The 15,785-nt window shown below is 33.8% G+C and overlaps 3 protein-coding genes across 11 annotated transcripts; 2 read left to right on the top strand and 1 right to left on the bottom strand.

Moving 5' to 3' along the window:
- Positions 1,373–8,015, top strand: LOC107622852 (purple acid phosphatase 23). Of its 9 annotated transcripts, none has more exons than XM_016324900.2 (11): positions 1,373–1,871; positions 2,585–2,776; positions 3,598–3,934; positions 4,666–4,883; positions 4,986–5,176; positions 5,841–6,122; positions 6,705–6,827; positions 7,248–7,310; positions 7,410–7,510; positions 7,657–7,710; positions 7,809–8,015. In XM_016324900.2, exons 1-10 carry the CDS (start codon positions 1,565–1,567, stop codon positions 7,706–7,708), a joined length of 1,866 nt encoding a protein of 621 aa, XP_016180386.1. In that variant the 5' UTR covers positions 1,373–1,564; the 3' UTR covers positions 7,709–7,710; positions 7,809–8,015. The 9 variants fall into 9 exon arrangements, with proteins under 9 accessions (XP_016180386.1, XP_016180384.1, XP_020970646.1 ...); XM_016324898.2 differs by having other exon boundaries at positions 1,374–1,871; positions 7,236–7,310; XM_021114987.1 differs by having other exon boundaries at positions 1,376–1,871; positions 7,473–7,510.
- LOC107622855 (CASP-like protein 1D1) lies at positions 9,387–11,455 on the top strand. The gene is made up of 3 exons (XM_016324907.2): positions 9,387–10,112; positions 10,250–10,376; positions 10,944–11,455. Exons 1-3 carry the CDS (start codon positions 9,889–9,891, stop codon positions 11,166–11,168), a joined length of 576 nt encoding a protein of 191 aa, XP_016180393.1. The 5' UTR covers positions 9,387–9,888; the 3' UTR covers positions 11,169–11,455.
- On the bottom strand, positions 11,830–13,450 carry LOC107622854 (divinyl chlorophyllide a 8-vinyl-reductase, chloroplastic). The gene has a single exon (XM_016324906.2). The coding sequence runs from the start codon at positions 13,256–13,258 to the stop codon at positions 12,008–12,010; it is 1,251 nt and encodes a 416-aa protein (XP_016180392.1). The 5' UTR covers positions 13,259–13,450; the 3' UTR covers positions 11,830–12,007.

The following is a 15,785-nucleotide window of genomic DNA, read 5'->3' as shown; positions in this document are numbered from 1 at the left end:
ATAACAATATCTTTTTTAAAAGACAATAAAATTATTTTTTCGTATTAAAATGGTTCAAACAAGCCATGAGAAAATAAATAGTTTACTATTGGGGCAAGTAAAGCTCGAGTTTAGGGAATAAATGATACTGAACCTTATAAAATTGATAGGTGAAAATTCAGATGCAATCAACTTCACATGAAATTGATATGAAAAATATGAATCGGAGTTTGAAAAAGGGGAAGGAGTCCTCAACCCGCAACAGATGGAGGAGGATTTATTCAATCACATAGTTTGGGCTCCTAGAACATGCCCCCAATTATATCTTTCAAATCGCCCACACTAACAATCCATTCTTCTCCTCCAAAAGGTGATTTTAGTAAATAACCATATATAATACTTGGACTAAGGGTCAGGTTGGTAATTTTTCTTACCTTCTTTTGCAATCAATTTCGCTACAGCACATGCTGCTCTAGCTAATTGTTCACCCTTTCCGAGTGTGATTTCTATGTTATATATGGCTAGTCCCCATCGTCTAGTGGTCCAGGATATCTCTCTTTCAAGGAGGCAACGGGGATTCGACTTTCCGTGGAGGTAGGGTACTACGAAAGGAAGTTGATGATGGATCATCTAAACTAAAAGACTAAGAGTCGTTAGATAAAAATTTAGTCAAATCAATCAAATTATTTAACTGCTTTCAACTATCAACTTCACATAGGGGTGGCAACACTACCCGAACCCGAGGGTACCCACCCCGCTTCTACCCGCTCGGGGCGGGTAATTACCCCGCCCCGCACCGGGGCGGGTTTTAACGGGACGGGTTCTTGGGCAGGGCGGGGCGGGGTCGGGTTTAGGTTAAACCCGCCCCGGTATATATAATATATATATAAATATATATATTTTTAATATATAATATACGTAACATATATAAAATAATTAGTAAAATGATTAATAATATTATATCATATATAAATTTTTACTTTAATTTATATTATGTATGTAAATGGTGGTTATATAATTTTTAAAATTTAATTTTATTTGTTGGATTTAATAATTATAGGGGCGAGTAAGGGCGGAGCAGGTACCCGCAGGGGCGGGTTAGGGTTTAACATTTTACTACTCGCGGGTAGGGCAGGGCGGATTTGATGCGGGTTTTTTGTAGGGTGGGGCGGGGTCGGGTAGAGCAAAAACCCGCCCCGTTGCCACCCCTAACTTCACATAAAATTGATTCCACCTGACTATCGCAACAATCATTTTTTGGAATCTTCCCATTATGCACTTGTCCTCTGAATTCTACTTTGGTTTCAGAGTATAAGAAGCAAGATGGTATAAAGAACATTTAACTGAGTGATAGAGAGATTCCATCGTTGACTTTGAATAAACAACCAACTCTTTTGAATGGCGAATTGACTACTCATTTATCATTATTAATTACTAATTATTATTTTGAAAAACAATAAAAGAAGTAAGAAGAATAAGAACAAGAAGCAGCATATTCCAATAAATATGGTATGACTCTCACATCACATTAGAACCAACACTAGCATCATTAAATTATAGCTTCAAACTCAAGTCTTGTAAGTTAATGAATCAGTATCCGCATAGGATCCAACACAAGACAATGAAAATGAAAATGGCTTCCACCATAATAGTTTTGGTGATCAACATTTTCACCAGCATGAAGGTGGCAGTCGCAGTGCCACCGATACCCACCACCTTAGACGGTCCGTTTGAGCCGGTGACTCGGCGGTTCGATTCGTCACTCAGAAAAGGCAGTGATGACTTGCCGATGACCAATCCAAGGCTCAGAAAGAACGTGACCTCGAATTTCCCGGAGCAGATTGCGCTTGCAATTTCTTCACCAACTTCCATGTGGATATCCTGGGTCACTGGTACTTTATCTATCTCATTCTCACCAATTCACATTTCTCAGTAGTAACATTTTGTTTCTAGGGTTTTGCCTTTTTGTGTTCTTGCTCCTTAGAATAGTGATTAGGGATAAGAATTATTATAGGAACATTTTGTTTCTGAACTCTTATGTTATGATTATGATGGCTGAATCAGAGAAGAAAATTCATGGATAGGGTTAACTTAACTAGCTAGTTTAGCTATTAGTTTCTTAGAGTTAGCTTAATTTTCATGAATTTATACAGTCATCTAATCTAATCATCTAGTGTTTACATTGTTAAGAGTGTTCTACTTGTCTCATGTATGATAAAATTTGATAGGCTAAAACATAATAGTATAGTTTATCTTTGTCGCCGGTATCTAGACGCTATTATATGCAATCTGAACAATCCAATTCAAAGAAGTGTGGTTACTCCTCCCAACTCCCTACATAAGATTTTTCCAATCTCGAAGACTCGAAATCAATAAAGTTTTCTATTTTTTTAATTTCTTTTATGATAATGTTATAATAAACTAATAAAAGCATACACAAGGTAGTCAAAAGAGAGTTTCACTGTAGACATGATACATAATAAGGCTCCATGACATCGTTTGATCCATGTAGCTGAGCCCACCTAGTGGGATATAGCTTTGTTGTTGTTGTTGTTATAATAAAACATAAAGTTGTTAATGGGATGGTTTTGCCCTTTTGGTTAAGGGGATGCACAGATTGGTCTTAATGTGACGCCAGTTGATCCTGCATCTGTTAAAAGTGAGGTGTGGTATGGTAAAGAGAGTGGCAAGTACACAAGTGTTGCAAAAGGTGATTCACTTGTTTATAACCAATTCTACCCCTTTGAAGGCCTTTGGAACTACACCTCTGGCATTATTCACCATGTCAAACTCAAAGGTACTTTTCAATTTCTTGCTGTTTTAATCTCATTACGATCTTCAATGGTTGATGATAGTGCTTGTTTGGTACCAAAACTATAGTCAATTATTGGATAGAACTTAGAAGTATTTACTTGTATAATGAACTAGTAGAAAGTATATTCCTTTTATAAGATTCTTCAACTATGGTGTTCTGTTTGTATGGTCTATCAGAGTTGCTTCTTTATGTATGCTATGCATTCTGGAACATCTATTCTTCATGAATTTGGATCCTCTAAAGTAAAGAAGTTGGTAAAGTAGTAAAGTGAAGGGTTAATCACCATTGATTTTGTAACTTCCCTGAAATGTGTACCCCACTATCTTAATTTAAGAGTGATTAACTCCTCACTTTATCACTTTACTAACTTCCTCACTCTAGAGGATCTTGATCCATTCTTCATATATTATGCTTGTTCTAATAATATCTTCTATTCTATGTTTTGCGAATAAGAATATGAGTATTGAACACAAAACAGTACAATACTTACAAAATTATTCACAAATTTAAGAAGCTTAAGATAACAATATTTGGAGCAACTACATACATATATGTGAGTAAAAGTGAAGTATTTTGCATCATATCATCTATCATATCTCAATCCCATCATATGTTGGAACACATTTGAAGTAATATTTATGAGAACATGAAATGTTTTATGGTACTCATTTATGAAGATGCACAATATAATATTTTTGTGATGATCGTTGAATATGATAGCAAAAGGAATATTACAAGTGCTATGAATCCAATGTGTTATTCAGTTTGCCAAAGTACTTCAAAGAAATTTCTTTCTTGCATAGGCCTTGAACCAGGAATCAGATACTATTACAAATGTGGGGATAGCACTATTCCAGCTATGAGTCAAGAGCATGTTTTTGAGACTTTTCCGAGGCCTAGTCCAAACAATTATCCCAGCCGAATTGCAGTTATTGGAGATTTGGGCCTCACAAGCAATTCTAGCACAACTATTGATCACTTAACTTACAATGATCCTTCCATGATCGTAATGGTTGGAGACTTAACGTATGCAAATCAGTATTTGACAACTGGTGGAAAAGGAGCTTCTTGTTATTCTTGCGCATTTCCGGATGCACCTATCAGAGAGACGTATCAGCCGCGGTGGGATGCATGGGGAAGGTAACCTACATGGCTACATTGATATTTTGAACTTATGCCCCGGAAACATAATATAATCTAGTCTTTCGGTTACCTACATTGATATTTTGAACTTATGCCCGGGAAACATAAGTATTCTAGTCTTTAGCTGAGCATACTAACAACTGTATGTTGAACAAAACAATAACCAAAGTAAATATCACTTTGCAGATTTAGCTGGATATGCAACTAGATTTTTCAATTTGAGAATGAGATAAATTTCTCCAACATAGAACTTAATTAGATTCTGATACACTTTAAATTTGGTTTTGCTACACTGTACAGAAGCAAAAAATTTGTAAGCCAATTATTAAATTGCCTGTTTGATCTAAATCTGCATACAACAACTACTTGGTGCCTTATCCCAGTAGATGGAGTTGGCTACATAGATTAAACAACATCTTAGTGTTCTTTATAGATCATATATGTATTATGCTCATGATGTATTATATACCTAATGATCCTAATATCCATATTCATTACCACTTTATTCCTTTCCTATTCTGCATCAATATGTTCCACTCTTTCACAGATACTAGTAAGCATTGACCATCCTTTGTATAGTAGCATAGCACTCAGATATCAGCTAATCCTTCTTCTCCTTGGTTGTTGTATATGCCTCACATTGTTAATAATGATATCCATCATGTGAAATACTTGATTTCCGAACTCCAAAGAGATTATGATTTATTCATTGCTTTTTAATACATCAGGTTTATGGAGCCTTTGACATCAAAAATTCCAATGATGGTTATTGAAGGGAATCATGAGATTGAACCACAAGTCGATGGCATCACATTCAAGTCATATTTGACAAGATTCGCAGTCCCTGCTGAAGAAAGTGGATCCAAAAGCAACTTGTATTATTCTTTTGATGCTGGGGGCATACACTTCATTATGCTGGGAGCATATGCTGATTATAATAGTACCGGTAATTGATAGGGTTAATTTTTTTACCTTTTTCCAAACCATTCAACAAAAATAACTTATGTGTAGATACAACTTGTTATGTGTACTTGGATCTTCAATCTAGGTGCACAGTTTGCATGGCTGAAGCAAGATCTGCAAAGTCTCGACCGGAGTGTAACCCCTTGGCTTGTAGCTGCCTGGCATCCACCTTGGTATAATAGCTATGCTTCACACTATCAGGAATTCGAGTGTATGAGATTGGAAATGGAAGCACTTCTCTATCAATATGGTGTTGACATTGTTTTTAATGGTCATGTAAGTTAAAATTACTCTATTTTGTTATCAATTGTAGAACATCAACTTATTAATAATTCGATGCCATTGTTTAAATATCCAAGATTTTTTTCCTTTTTTTTATATATATTTATTTTTATTCTATTTTTTTGGTATCACTATGTTTTAACTAGTTGAATCTTTCAATTAATCATATAATGATCATATAAATCGAATGGAATCCAAAATAATTAGTCATGGTTTTGATTAGGGAATTGGTTCCAGCACCACATTGTCACTTTGAAGGTCTGAATGAGTTCACTATCTGCATTTTAGGCAGCCAAATTTAGGTGAATAATTTGAAAATCTTATGATGAATGATGCATATACCTGTTTGAAGAGTAGTTGCAAACTTTATGCATATTTAATTTCAAATGAATATATGATGATCGAGTGATTTTAACCCTGTTAGGAAATTAAGATATGTAATATCAGTTTTGATGCTTATTACATGTTCTTCACTGAAAAATGTTGAAGGTGCAATACCTTTGGAAGTGATTTTTTACTTTTTATTTTTCCTCTTCAATTGAATTTTGTCCTTTGAGAAAGAATTCTCTGGAATGGTGTTTTCTTAAATAAATTTTGCTTTGGATGTAGTTTTCTCCTATGGTTTCAATAAAAGTGTTACATTTTTTCCATCACGCAGGTTCATGCTTATGAGAGGATGAATAGAGTTTACAATTACACATTGGATAAATGTGGACCTGTTTACATAATTGTTGGAGATGGTGGAAATATTGAGAAAGTAGATGTTGATCATGCTGATGACCCAGGAAAGTGTCCTTCACCTGGAGACAATATACCAGAAATCGGACCAGTTTGCCACTCGAATTTTTCCTCTGGTCCTGCCAAAGGGAACTTTTGTTGGAGCAAACAACCTGAATGGAGCGCATTTAGAGAAAGCAGTTTTGGACATGGGATTCTTGAGGTAAAGTCTTCGATTTTAGGTATTGTGAAATTTTCATTCTTGTGTTTCAAAATCTGATATTGGATAGTGTCACTTTAGGAGTTCCAATGATTTATTTAATCAATAAAAATTTTTTACCCCAATCTCATGGAAATTTCAGTTCCAGCTAATGATGATGCTATAGCTTCAATTTGATCATTCTTAATTAGTACTATTTGCAATTCCTTTAATATTTATATTGTAGACCAGTCCCAAGGTTCAGCTAGCTTAATCAAGGGATTTAATGATTTTAGTATGTTGTCATAATGATGCTATTCTTGGAGTCTTATTATTATGTGATATGTCTATGTATTCAATTCTGAACAGCAACTATCTTCATGGGCATTTAGTTTATCCCTCCAATGTCACTATTGTTACTGATGCGTCTTAAAGATATAAAGTACCAAAAAAATCTTCCTAAAAGAACTTCCCCTTTTTGTGATTATAATCTACAATTGGATTCACTATTTCACATTATTTTATGACAAGGTTAAGTCCATTAACTCTCAGGTAACATGGTATTTATTCTTTTCTCAAACATTTAACATTCATATTTTATTGCAGGTGGTGAATTCTACATATGCATTATGGACTTGGCACCGAAATCAAGATAGTTACAAAGAAGATGCAGTTGGTGACCAGATTTACATTGTTCGACAGCCTGAATTGTGCTTGAAAGATTCAAAAGTATGTTCCATACTGAAGCTTTAGACCTTTTAAGATTATGTTTTACCCCTGTATATGAAACTATATATGAGGATTTTATGCTTTCCTTTATCTACTAATTCATTCTAAATGTCACTCCATCTGCTTCAATATATGACTTTTAAAACACAAAACACACATTAAAGAAAGTAATAAACAGTGATGGATTTTGGTTTGTACAACAGAAAGCATTACTAATTTTTGCCTCTTTGTAATCTGGTAGACAACTATTTTTCAAGCTTGAGTTGTAGCTTTATTTTTGGCAGGGCTTTTAGTCCTAATTAATTAATTAAATAAATAAAACCTAATAATATGTTTATAATTGAAGTTACATTAATGGGTAGTGAATGGAAATTAATTTAGTCAATCTTCTTTTGCATTTCTTAACAGTCACAATCACAGTCACAGCAATTGCCTACACATCAAACATCCTCTTTCTCAGCTGCTCCCGGCCGCCTCTCTCTGGTAAGCTACATCCATAATCTCCTACTTTTACTCTCTAAAGCTACATTTTAATTATCAAAAGAGAATTGATATCTGAACCACCTGAATCTGATAACCCAGGATTATTTTTCTATTATATCACAAATCCTTGGAGTTCTCTTTATATTTGGTCTATATTCTCAGGTAAACGAGATATTGTTCCTCTTGTCTGTATCTCTCTGGTAGTATTTGCATTTCTCTTATGTCTTCAATAAAAGAGAAAAAAAATTATATGCAACAATTTTGTTTTGTACTAATTATAAAAAAGAATACTTGTTCTCTTTAGCTCCTTACTGTTTTCCTTGTTTCTTTAAACCTCATTTTGAAGCTGGCTTGGAACTAAGATTTGGACAATCCCTCTTATAATTCTTGTAAGATAGCGGTAAGGATAAACTACACAATTATGCTTCACACTTTCAGCTTTCAATACATTTGCTAATTTTCCTAGTGTCATATCTGATTTTGGTTTTCTGAATGCAGGAAGAAAAGAATCATGTATAGAATCAATCAGATTTAATAGTTAAGGATTTTGAACATGGTTTTCAACCTATATGTAATTTCACTAATTTGTCACAGATTACTCTTTTTTCCTTTTCTCTTGTGGTATAACATAAAGGTTATAGATTCATATTATAGACACAAGATCCAATTTGATAAAAATAATAAAATTTAATTCAAGCGAATATATATTGTGTGGTTAGTCAAGTGGTGGTTTGATTTTCAAGCTATTTTATTTTGGAATTATTTCAATGAATCTAAAGAGATGCTGTTGGAAAGAATTTTATTAGACTCGGATAATCTTCTTTGGAGGCAAAAATATCCAAATTTTTAAAATTATTTTGTCCAAAATTATATTTTTGGGACTAAAATTATTATTTTACTTTAAAAATATAGTTTTAAATCATGAGAATGTGGTCTAATGACAACAAATAAAATTAAAAATTAAAAATTAAAAAAAGAGAGATAGAGAGACTATTCTGCCCCTTATCAATTATCATTAGAAGTTGCTTTGACCAAAAAGAGCAGTGTCTTGAGAAGTGAAACTTTACATCATTGTGCACTTGAACTTAGCTTAGCAAATTCCAAAATTCATAATAAAACATAATTTACGCCTCTGACTAGGAGCACCTAGTAACTAAAGTATAGTAATTAAATGTCCTCTCTAAGAATTAAGTCGCTTTCAGAAAAAATAAAGTATTATTTGATTAAGAAAAATATTCTATGTACACCAAAAATATTTTTAAATGTATATTTTATATTTTAACATATTACATAATATATATACTTTGGTTGATTTGGTAAATATGTTTTTGAAGAATATTGTTTGTATGGTATTAAATAAAGAATTTAATTTTGATACACGGTAAAATAACTACCTTTTACCATGATCACGTGAATAATCATTCAAAAGAATGAATGCTGTATAAAATGTTTTTCTGTAAGTATATTAAAATTAAACTCTTAAATAAAACTAATTAACTTGCAAGCTAATAATTTGTTTATTGGTTAATATATAGGTGAAGATGATATTTTGTTCTTAGTCAGACTTGCACATTCATCAATTTTATTGATTTTGCGCCATACAAGTTCTATAATAATAATAATAATAGAGAAGTCCACTAACAATTAGAAACATAATTATATTTCTAAATTATTTTTAAACTGAAAATGTGGAAAGTGGGAGAGCATGCTTACTAATACAGTCAAGAGAGCTATCCATTATTTCTTGATTTGAATATTTTCAATTAAGAGCCACTGTCTGAAAGTTTGATTCAAATTTCCATTACAGCAGTTATAGAAACGTATGAAGTGGATGGTAAGTTCCTTTGGCACCGGGTAAAATTACATCGCACATAACTCTTATAGGATGATATATATTTTATCGATCAAATAATTGAATTATATTATAATATAGTGAAAATCATATATTTCAAATCGGATATCAATTAATATGTAATTGACATATTAAAAATCAGCGAAACCAATAGAAATAAAATTTCCAATAAAACTGAAATGCAACTAATTTTTTTTGTTACTGACTATATCTTTCAATCCGATAGGCTAAAGATTAATCTGTCACAGATCAATAAGTTGTTATATACAAGGTAAGATTCAAACATCCGACACTCATTTAAGTGAAGTGAGCAGACCAGTCACTCATTTAAGTGAAGTGAGCAGACCAGTCAACCGATCCAAATTGGTTGAAATACAACCAAATTAAACATATCAATTCTAGACAATAGTACTAGTCAAGAAAGAAATCCAAGATGAACATATATGCTGTTTGGAGAAAAGACAACATGATACAGACCTTATAAAAATCCATGGTTATGAAGGCTATATGACACCCCCAAAATGTCTTTTATGTGAACCTTTTAAGGCTTTAACTAACGATCAAGCTATTCAATCTTCTTAAATAAACAACTTTGGCGTGGAGGGAACTCCACCCCATTTGTTTTTACACCTTTTCTTCATTTCTTTCTCCCTCAAATTCCAAACCAATCTCCATAACCAGCTAAGAAATTTATATACACTTTTCAAGTATCAGTGTATTCATTATATGGCTTCTACCACAAGTACAGAGCCTGTGAAATCATCATCAGCTCCAATTCCTCTAGCTGCTTTGGATTATTCTAAGATTGATGTCATACTAAGATTTCTGTTGTTTGGTGCATCAGTGTCTGCTGTTGCTTCCATTGTCTCTAGTGATCAAACTGAGTTAGTGCTATTCCAAGGTGTGCCTGTGCCAAACCCTGCCAAGTTCAAATACTCACCAGCCCTTGTGTAAGTTGTAGAATTTTTGTGTCCATTTTTTGTTGTTTGAAAACATATGCTCTATGTACAAATTAACATTTTTCACCATGAAAGGTTTATTCAGATACTAAATAAGTGTTTGAATATATCAACTGCTTTGCATGCAGATATTTTGTTTCTGCATTCAGTGTTTCTGGATTGTATGGCCTCCTCACTACTATTGTATCAATCTCTGTTATCCAAAAGCCTCAACACAAATTGAAGTTCCTCTTCCACCTTCTCCTCTGTGATGCGGTAAATATCCAAATAACTCTTCTTTATTTTCACCTTGCTACTCATATTTTCTCTGTGCTCTTACTTTTCATAATTCTAAGGACGAGTTATCCTCGCCTCGAATTCAAAATGCTCTATATACACTAAAAATCAGCTACCAAATTAATCACTATGTATTGTGTATATTTACATAGTTTTTTAATTAAATAATTAGTCACCAGAATAATCAAATCTGTCATAGTAGAATAATCAAACCTTCAATAGACAAATTCTCAAACTTGTTTACAATAATAGTATAATAAAATTTCATGAGATGCCAAATACATACTTCTATAACTGATTGATGGTTGATTTTTTATATACAAGTAACATGATTAATTTAGATTATAACACATTTGGTACCCTTGAATTTCATAAAACATAACACTTAACCCTGACCTTCCTTAACAAGATGAATGTCACAAGCACAAATAGAGGAGAGTTGTGATGAATTTTACCAAATCTTAGAAGATGTCACCATACTTTGCCCCTGCAAAACACAACAAATTACGAGATACACTGTTTATTTACCATAATGACACTATGCAGCTTATACTGGGGATAGTAGCCTCAGCTACAGGAACAGCTGGAGGCATTGCATATCTTGGTTTGAAGGGAAACAGCCACGTCGGTTGGATCAAAGTTTGCAATGTGTATGACAAGTTCTGTAGGCATCTTGCAGGCTCCATAGCCGCGGCTTTGTTCGGCAACATTGTCAATGTCTTGCTCATATGGCTTTCAGCTTACACCCTTCACACTCATGTCCCCAAATAGATCATTGAAGGGAAATATAGATCGTTCACCAATACATATGCACTCAACTCTCTTCCAGAGTCACATTGTTAAGAAATTTAGCCAGTTGTGTTACTTTGTTTGTGAGTCTTGCTGCAGAGGTGCTTATTCAGTTGTACTTTGCATTCTATTTGTCCCTTGAATGATTTTGTATTTTGTGATAATAAAACTAAAACGATTTGGTGTCCCTAAAGAGAGATTAGTTATATTTATTTATACCATGATCAAGTTATTATACTATTAATGCATCATAGAGATTATTTGGTTGAGTACGTTTTATTGGAGTACTTTGTGTTTTGTTTCTTTAACTAGTACTAGGCTCCATTTTGTTGTGTTAAGCCCTTTTCTTTCTTTCTATATATATATATAATATATATTATGCAACTATTTCATTCTGTAATAGTGCAGATTCTAAGAACTTATATCAGTATCTCTTGGTCAAGACTCTTGAGTATTGGACATATAGCATGCTTAGTTAGTTTCTAATGAAAAATTCCAAACCATGGTTTAGGCAAAAGCTTCTCACTTTTGAGTAACCAATTCTCAGTAGCAACTGCACATTCAAATTTATGATATGAGCATTAAATTAACATGCACACATCCCATTCAAATTACCAGAACTTTAGAAGATCAAACTTAGCTATTAGTATTGACAGGCAATTTATTAACAAGGGGGATTAAACTCCTATGCAACTAGAGATGAAGCCCATGAAATTTGAATTTCTTCAATAAAAAGCTTTAACTTGTAACTTCTATTACAGTGCCTATAGTTGAATGCATGCATTTATATAAACAAAATCGGTTACTTAACCATAGCCACATTAAAATATTGTTTGCTCACCTAGTTCTTGACCAGACATTCCCTCCCTTAGCACCCTTGCGAAAAACTCCTCCAATGTATCATTTCCATAGCTAGGCGTCTTCTCATCGCTATATTCTCCTGTCTCCGGATCCAAAATCAACATACTCTCGGCCGCATAGTACCTTCCAATTTTCCCAAACTCGGCTGCATCTTCCAGCGAAGGAAATACCTTAACCAGAAAGTCAAGAACACCAATGGCAAAGTCCATTATCCCAATTGGAACCTTCAAGAACTTAGGCTCCTTTCCCAAGAGCTTAAACAACATCTCCCCTTGCTCCAATGGAGTTAGTGCCTTCCCTGGCCCCCCAATTGGTAACACCCTGTTGATCTTGTCCTCACTCATCACACAATCCACAATGAAAGAGGCCAAATCCGGCTCGCTAATCGGCTTACAAGCACATAATTTACCGTCTCCAAACATCACATAAGGCTTCCCATCCTTCACCAACTCAACCTGACCACCCAAACTCTTGAAAAATGCAGTAGGCCTAACTATGCTATAAGTGAATCCACCCTCTTCAGCTTCCTTCATTAACTCTGCCTCGAATTTCAGCTTGGCGCGCTGAAACTCGAGGAGAGGCTTCTGCACACAAATTGCAGAAAGCAGCACAAAATGTGAAGCACCAAATTTCTTACCAGCAACAAGGCTATTCCTTGTTGCCTCATAATCAATCTTCCATGAATCCTTCACTCCACCACTCCTACTTGCAAGGCATGACACAACAACATCAAATGAAAACCCTAAATTTTTCAGAGATTCCTCAAAAGTATTCAAATTGGTAACATCTGAGAAGCACACATTGGCACCTCTTAACTGAGCCAAGGTCTCATCTTTGTCATTTTTGCCCCTAATTCCACTCCTCTCCCTAGCAATAGCCACAACATTAAAACCCCTTCTTACCAATTCTTTCACCACAAAATTTCCAATATACCCAGTTGATCCCACCACCAAAACATTAACATCTTTGGGACTCTTGTCCCTAAATGAGGATTGGGTGGCCTCAACAGCTTGAGATTGTGTCAGAGAAGCATAAAGTTTGAATCTTTCATTGCTAAATTTGATGGGTTTAAAGGATTTTGTTGAAGGAGTAGTTGAGCTTATCCGGAATAGCTTGAAGCATTGAGAAGGCTCTGAAGAGAAGTTTATGAAAAGGTTTTGATGCTTTGGTGAATGGAGTGTGATCAAGTTGGAAGAGAAACAAAGGGACATTTTTAGGCAGGGATGAAGAAACTATGAATGAGTGTTGCATATGGTAAGAGACTCAGAAGAATTAGATTGACAAGTAGGAAAAACAAGAACAAAAGTGAAGTGGGAATTAGAACGGAGGGATGGATGGAATTTGAGGTGGAGAATGATTGAATGAAGCAGGAGTGTTAAGTTGGAATAAAAGTGAGAGAGAGGAGAATCCACATAGATGGTGTTGAGGAGATTATGTGGGGTCTATGCGCTACTTTGTCCAATTGGATGCAACTTCTTGTAATATTTATTTACTTTCTCTTCACTTAATATATCACTAAGTTATTTAGTAATAAAATTTAATTAAATTAGTCTAATAATTTATTAATATAAGTTAAAAAATTAAAATCTCATAAAAAAATTAATTTAATTATAAAATAATTTATTTATTTATTTATTTATTTCTTTACTTAAATTATTAAGAATAAATATTTTAGATAAAAAAAAATATTTACATATATTTGTTGTCTCTATCTTTGACGAACGAGTCTCTTATCGGTTTTGTTCTATCTGACAGTGTTTATTAGTGAGTGTGTCCACCAAATTTTGAGATACAGCGACACATTCACACTCATATTTTATATTTGATTTTTAAATACATAAAATTTGTATATTGTCACTTAATTGAGATACTAAATGAAGGTTGTAGAAGACTTAGAGAAGGGGGTTGAATCTATGGCCTTCTTTTGTGTTACTGCAATAACCCTTTTAAAATCAACTTGCAATCTGAATCTGTTTGAACTAAAAATTTATGAGACAATTTCGTTTTGTCTCATGAATATCAGAAAATAGAACAGAACAGGGAAGAGAGAAGCTGACACCATCATGTATCTTGATTCGGTTGCCTTGTGCTATGCAACCTACGTCCAGTCTCCACCACAACAGTGGTAGAATTTCCACTATAGTTAAAGTATTATATACACTAATTCCACAGGATTGACACAATCCTTTCACACTTAAGTTCTAACCTAACTTGACTTGGTTATGCTAATACCTAACTATTCACTCTTAGTGCTAACCCAACTAAGAAAGTGGTACCTCACAGGTATAAAATACAAGCCACATACACAACCTAAAGAAATCTGAGATAACTCTAGACTTTTCTCTCAAGTGTATCACTCAGCCTCTTTCCAATCATTGGTTTTTACTTGAGCTCTCTCAATATGCCTTTTCACTCAAGAAAATACAGAAAGATAAACATAGAAAAGTACATTACAATCTATAAAACATGAAGGAGATTGACTTCTTCAACAACCTCTTTGCTATGTGATAAACCAGATTTGCACAACTCTGATTTAGTTTTTCATTTTGGCGGAATGCCTCTTTGAAAGAAGGTACTGTCCAAATTGATAAACTCTCTCAGAGATAACTTCTCAGAACATACACCTCAAGAACATTGGTTTTCTCTCCTTGTCTTCTGAGTGAAGAAAAATCTTCTTTTATCTCCTTGCATGTTGTTGGGTTGTTCTCCCTAGGTCAATTTCTTGAGTTTTGTGCTTCATCAACCCACTATCTCACTTTTTTCCCATCAATTCCTCAAAATAGAAACTTTTTCTCTGACCTTCTCTTGTTGATCGAAAGTCATAGGAAAGCAAATAGAAAAAGTCTTTCAATGGTAAACCCAGATCTTAGCCATTGAAATACAACTTGGTCTCCAAGATACACTTGTGACATTGTAGCAAAGGAGGGCAATGACCCCCTCTAATTTTAATTTTTTACATGTAAATTATATGTAAATTTCAGTTTAGCCCCTCTTAAAATTTTATTTTAGTCTTATTTTATTATATAAATATTTTTGGCCCCCTCTAATCTTTTATCTAGTTCCGCCCCTGCTTGTGACCATATATACACAGCAGTTTAGAACATAAATCAACTTTTCTTTGTATCCCATTTTTGGACTGGCAGAGAGTTGGGAAGAAGAGAAGAAAATGAGATGTATGTAGAAGGAAATAAAATCACCTTTAACTTCTGACCTCTTCTTGATACAGATTGATGTGGGTGATTAGACTTCTACCATTTGCTTAACCTTCTCTTTCTTACTTCTTTGGTGAATAGTTTAGGGAAAAAACTCTCTCTTTCTTTTTCTGATTTCTGACCAAGAGGGAGAAAGTGTACATTGCTTTTGGCAAAAGCACATGGGAGGGATTTGCCTTGCTAACGGATTTGGATTGGATCAATTCATTTGGCAATCCATTTTGATTTCTCAGCTTTGTTTTCTTTTGGGCTTCGCTTGTATTATCAGCCCACCAGCCTTGTTCTAATTTCATTTAATTGAGCTGCTAAATTGATTTGTGTCACTTCAACCAAAATAATCAAAACTCATTAGTTAATTTGCCTAATAAATTAATGTTTGTTATCATTAATTAATTTAGTTAATTTTTTAACTCAACACTAAGACACAAAGATTAAGACATAAATTTTTTTATTTCTATCTTTAATAGTGATGATGGTGGTAATTTTTTTTTTTTGGAATAAGAATAATTTTACATTTATAATTTAT

This window comes from Arachis ipaensis, chromosome B10 (genome assembly GCF_000816755.2).
Source record: "Arachis ipaensis cultivar K30076 chromosome B10, Araip1.1, whole genome shotgun sequence".
Classification (NCBI taxonomy): domain Eukaryota; kingdom Viridiplantae; phylum Streptophyta; class Magnoliopsida; order Fabales; family Fabaceae; genus Arachis; species Arachis ipaensis.
This window is presented reverse-complemented; position numbering and strand designations above follow the sequence as displayed.

What these genes read in the sequence shown, in the direction of transcription:
- LOC107622854 (XM_016324906.2), bottom strand. Translation starts at nt 13,258, where the DNA reads ATGTCCCTTTGTTTCTCTTCCAACTTGATCACACTCCATTCACCAAAG.
- LOC107622855 (XM_016324907.2), top strand. Translation starts at nt 9,889, where the DNA reads ATGGCTTCTACCACAAGTACAGAGCCTGTGAAATCATCATCAGCTCCA. An exon ending in AAATACTCACCAGCCCTTGT is followed by an intron (nt 10,113 to 10,249) that starts GTAAGTTGTAGA and finishes CTTTGCATGCAG; the next exon opens with ATATTTTGTTTCTGCATTCA. An exon ending in ACCTTCTCCTCTGTGATGCG is followed by an intron (nt 10,377 to 10,943) that starts GTAAATATCCAA and finishes GACACTATGCAG; the next exon opens with CTTATACTGGGGATAGTAGC.
- LOC107622852 (XM_016324898.2), top strand. Translation starts at nt 1,565, where the DNA reads ATGAATCAGTATCCGCATAGGATCCAACACAAGACAATGAAAATGAAA. An exon ending in GTGGATATCCTGGGTCACTG is followed by an intron (nt 1,872 to 2,584) that starts GTACTTTATCTA and finishes CTTTTGGTTAAG; the next exon opens with GGGATGCACAGATTGGTCTT. An exon ending in TTGGACATGGGATTCTTGAG is followed by an intron (nt 6,123 to 6,704) that starts GTAAAGTCTTCG and finishes ATTTTATTGCAG; the next exon opens with GTGGTGAATTCTACATATGC.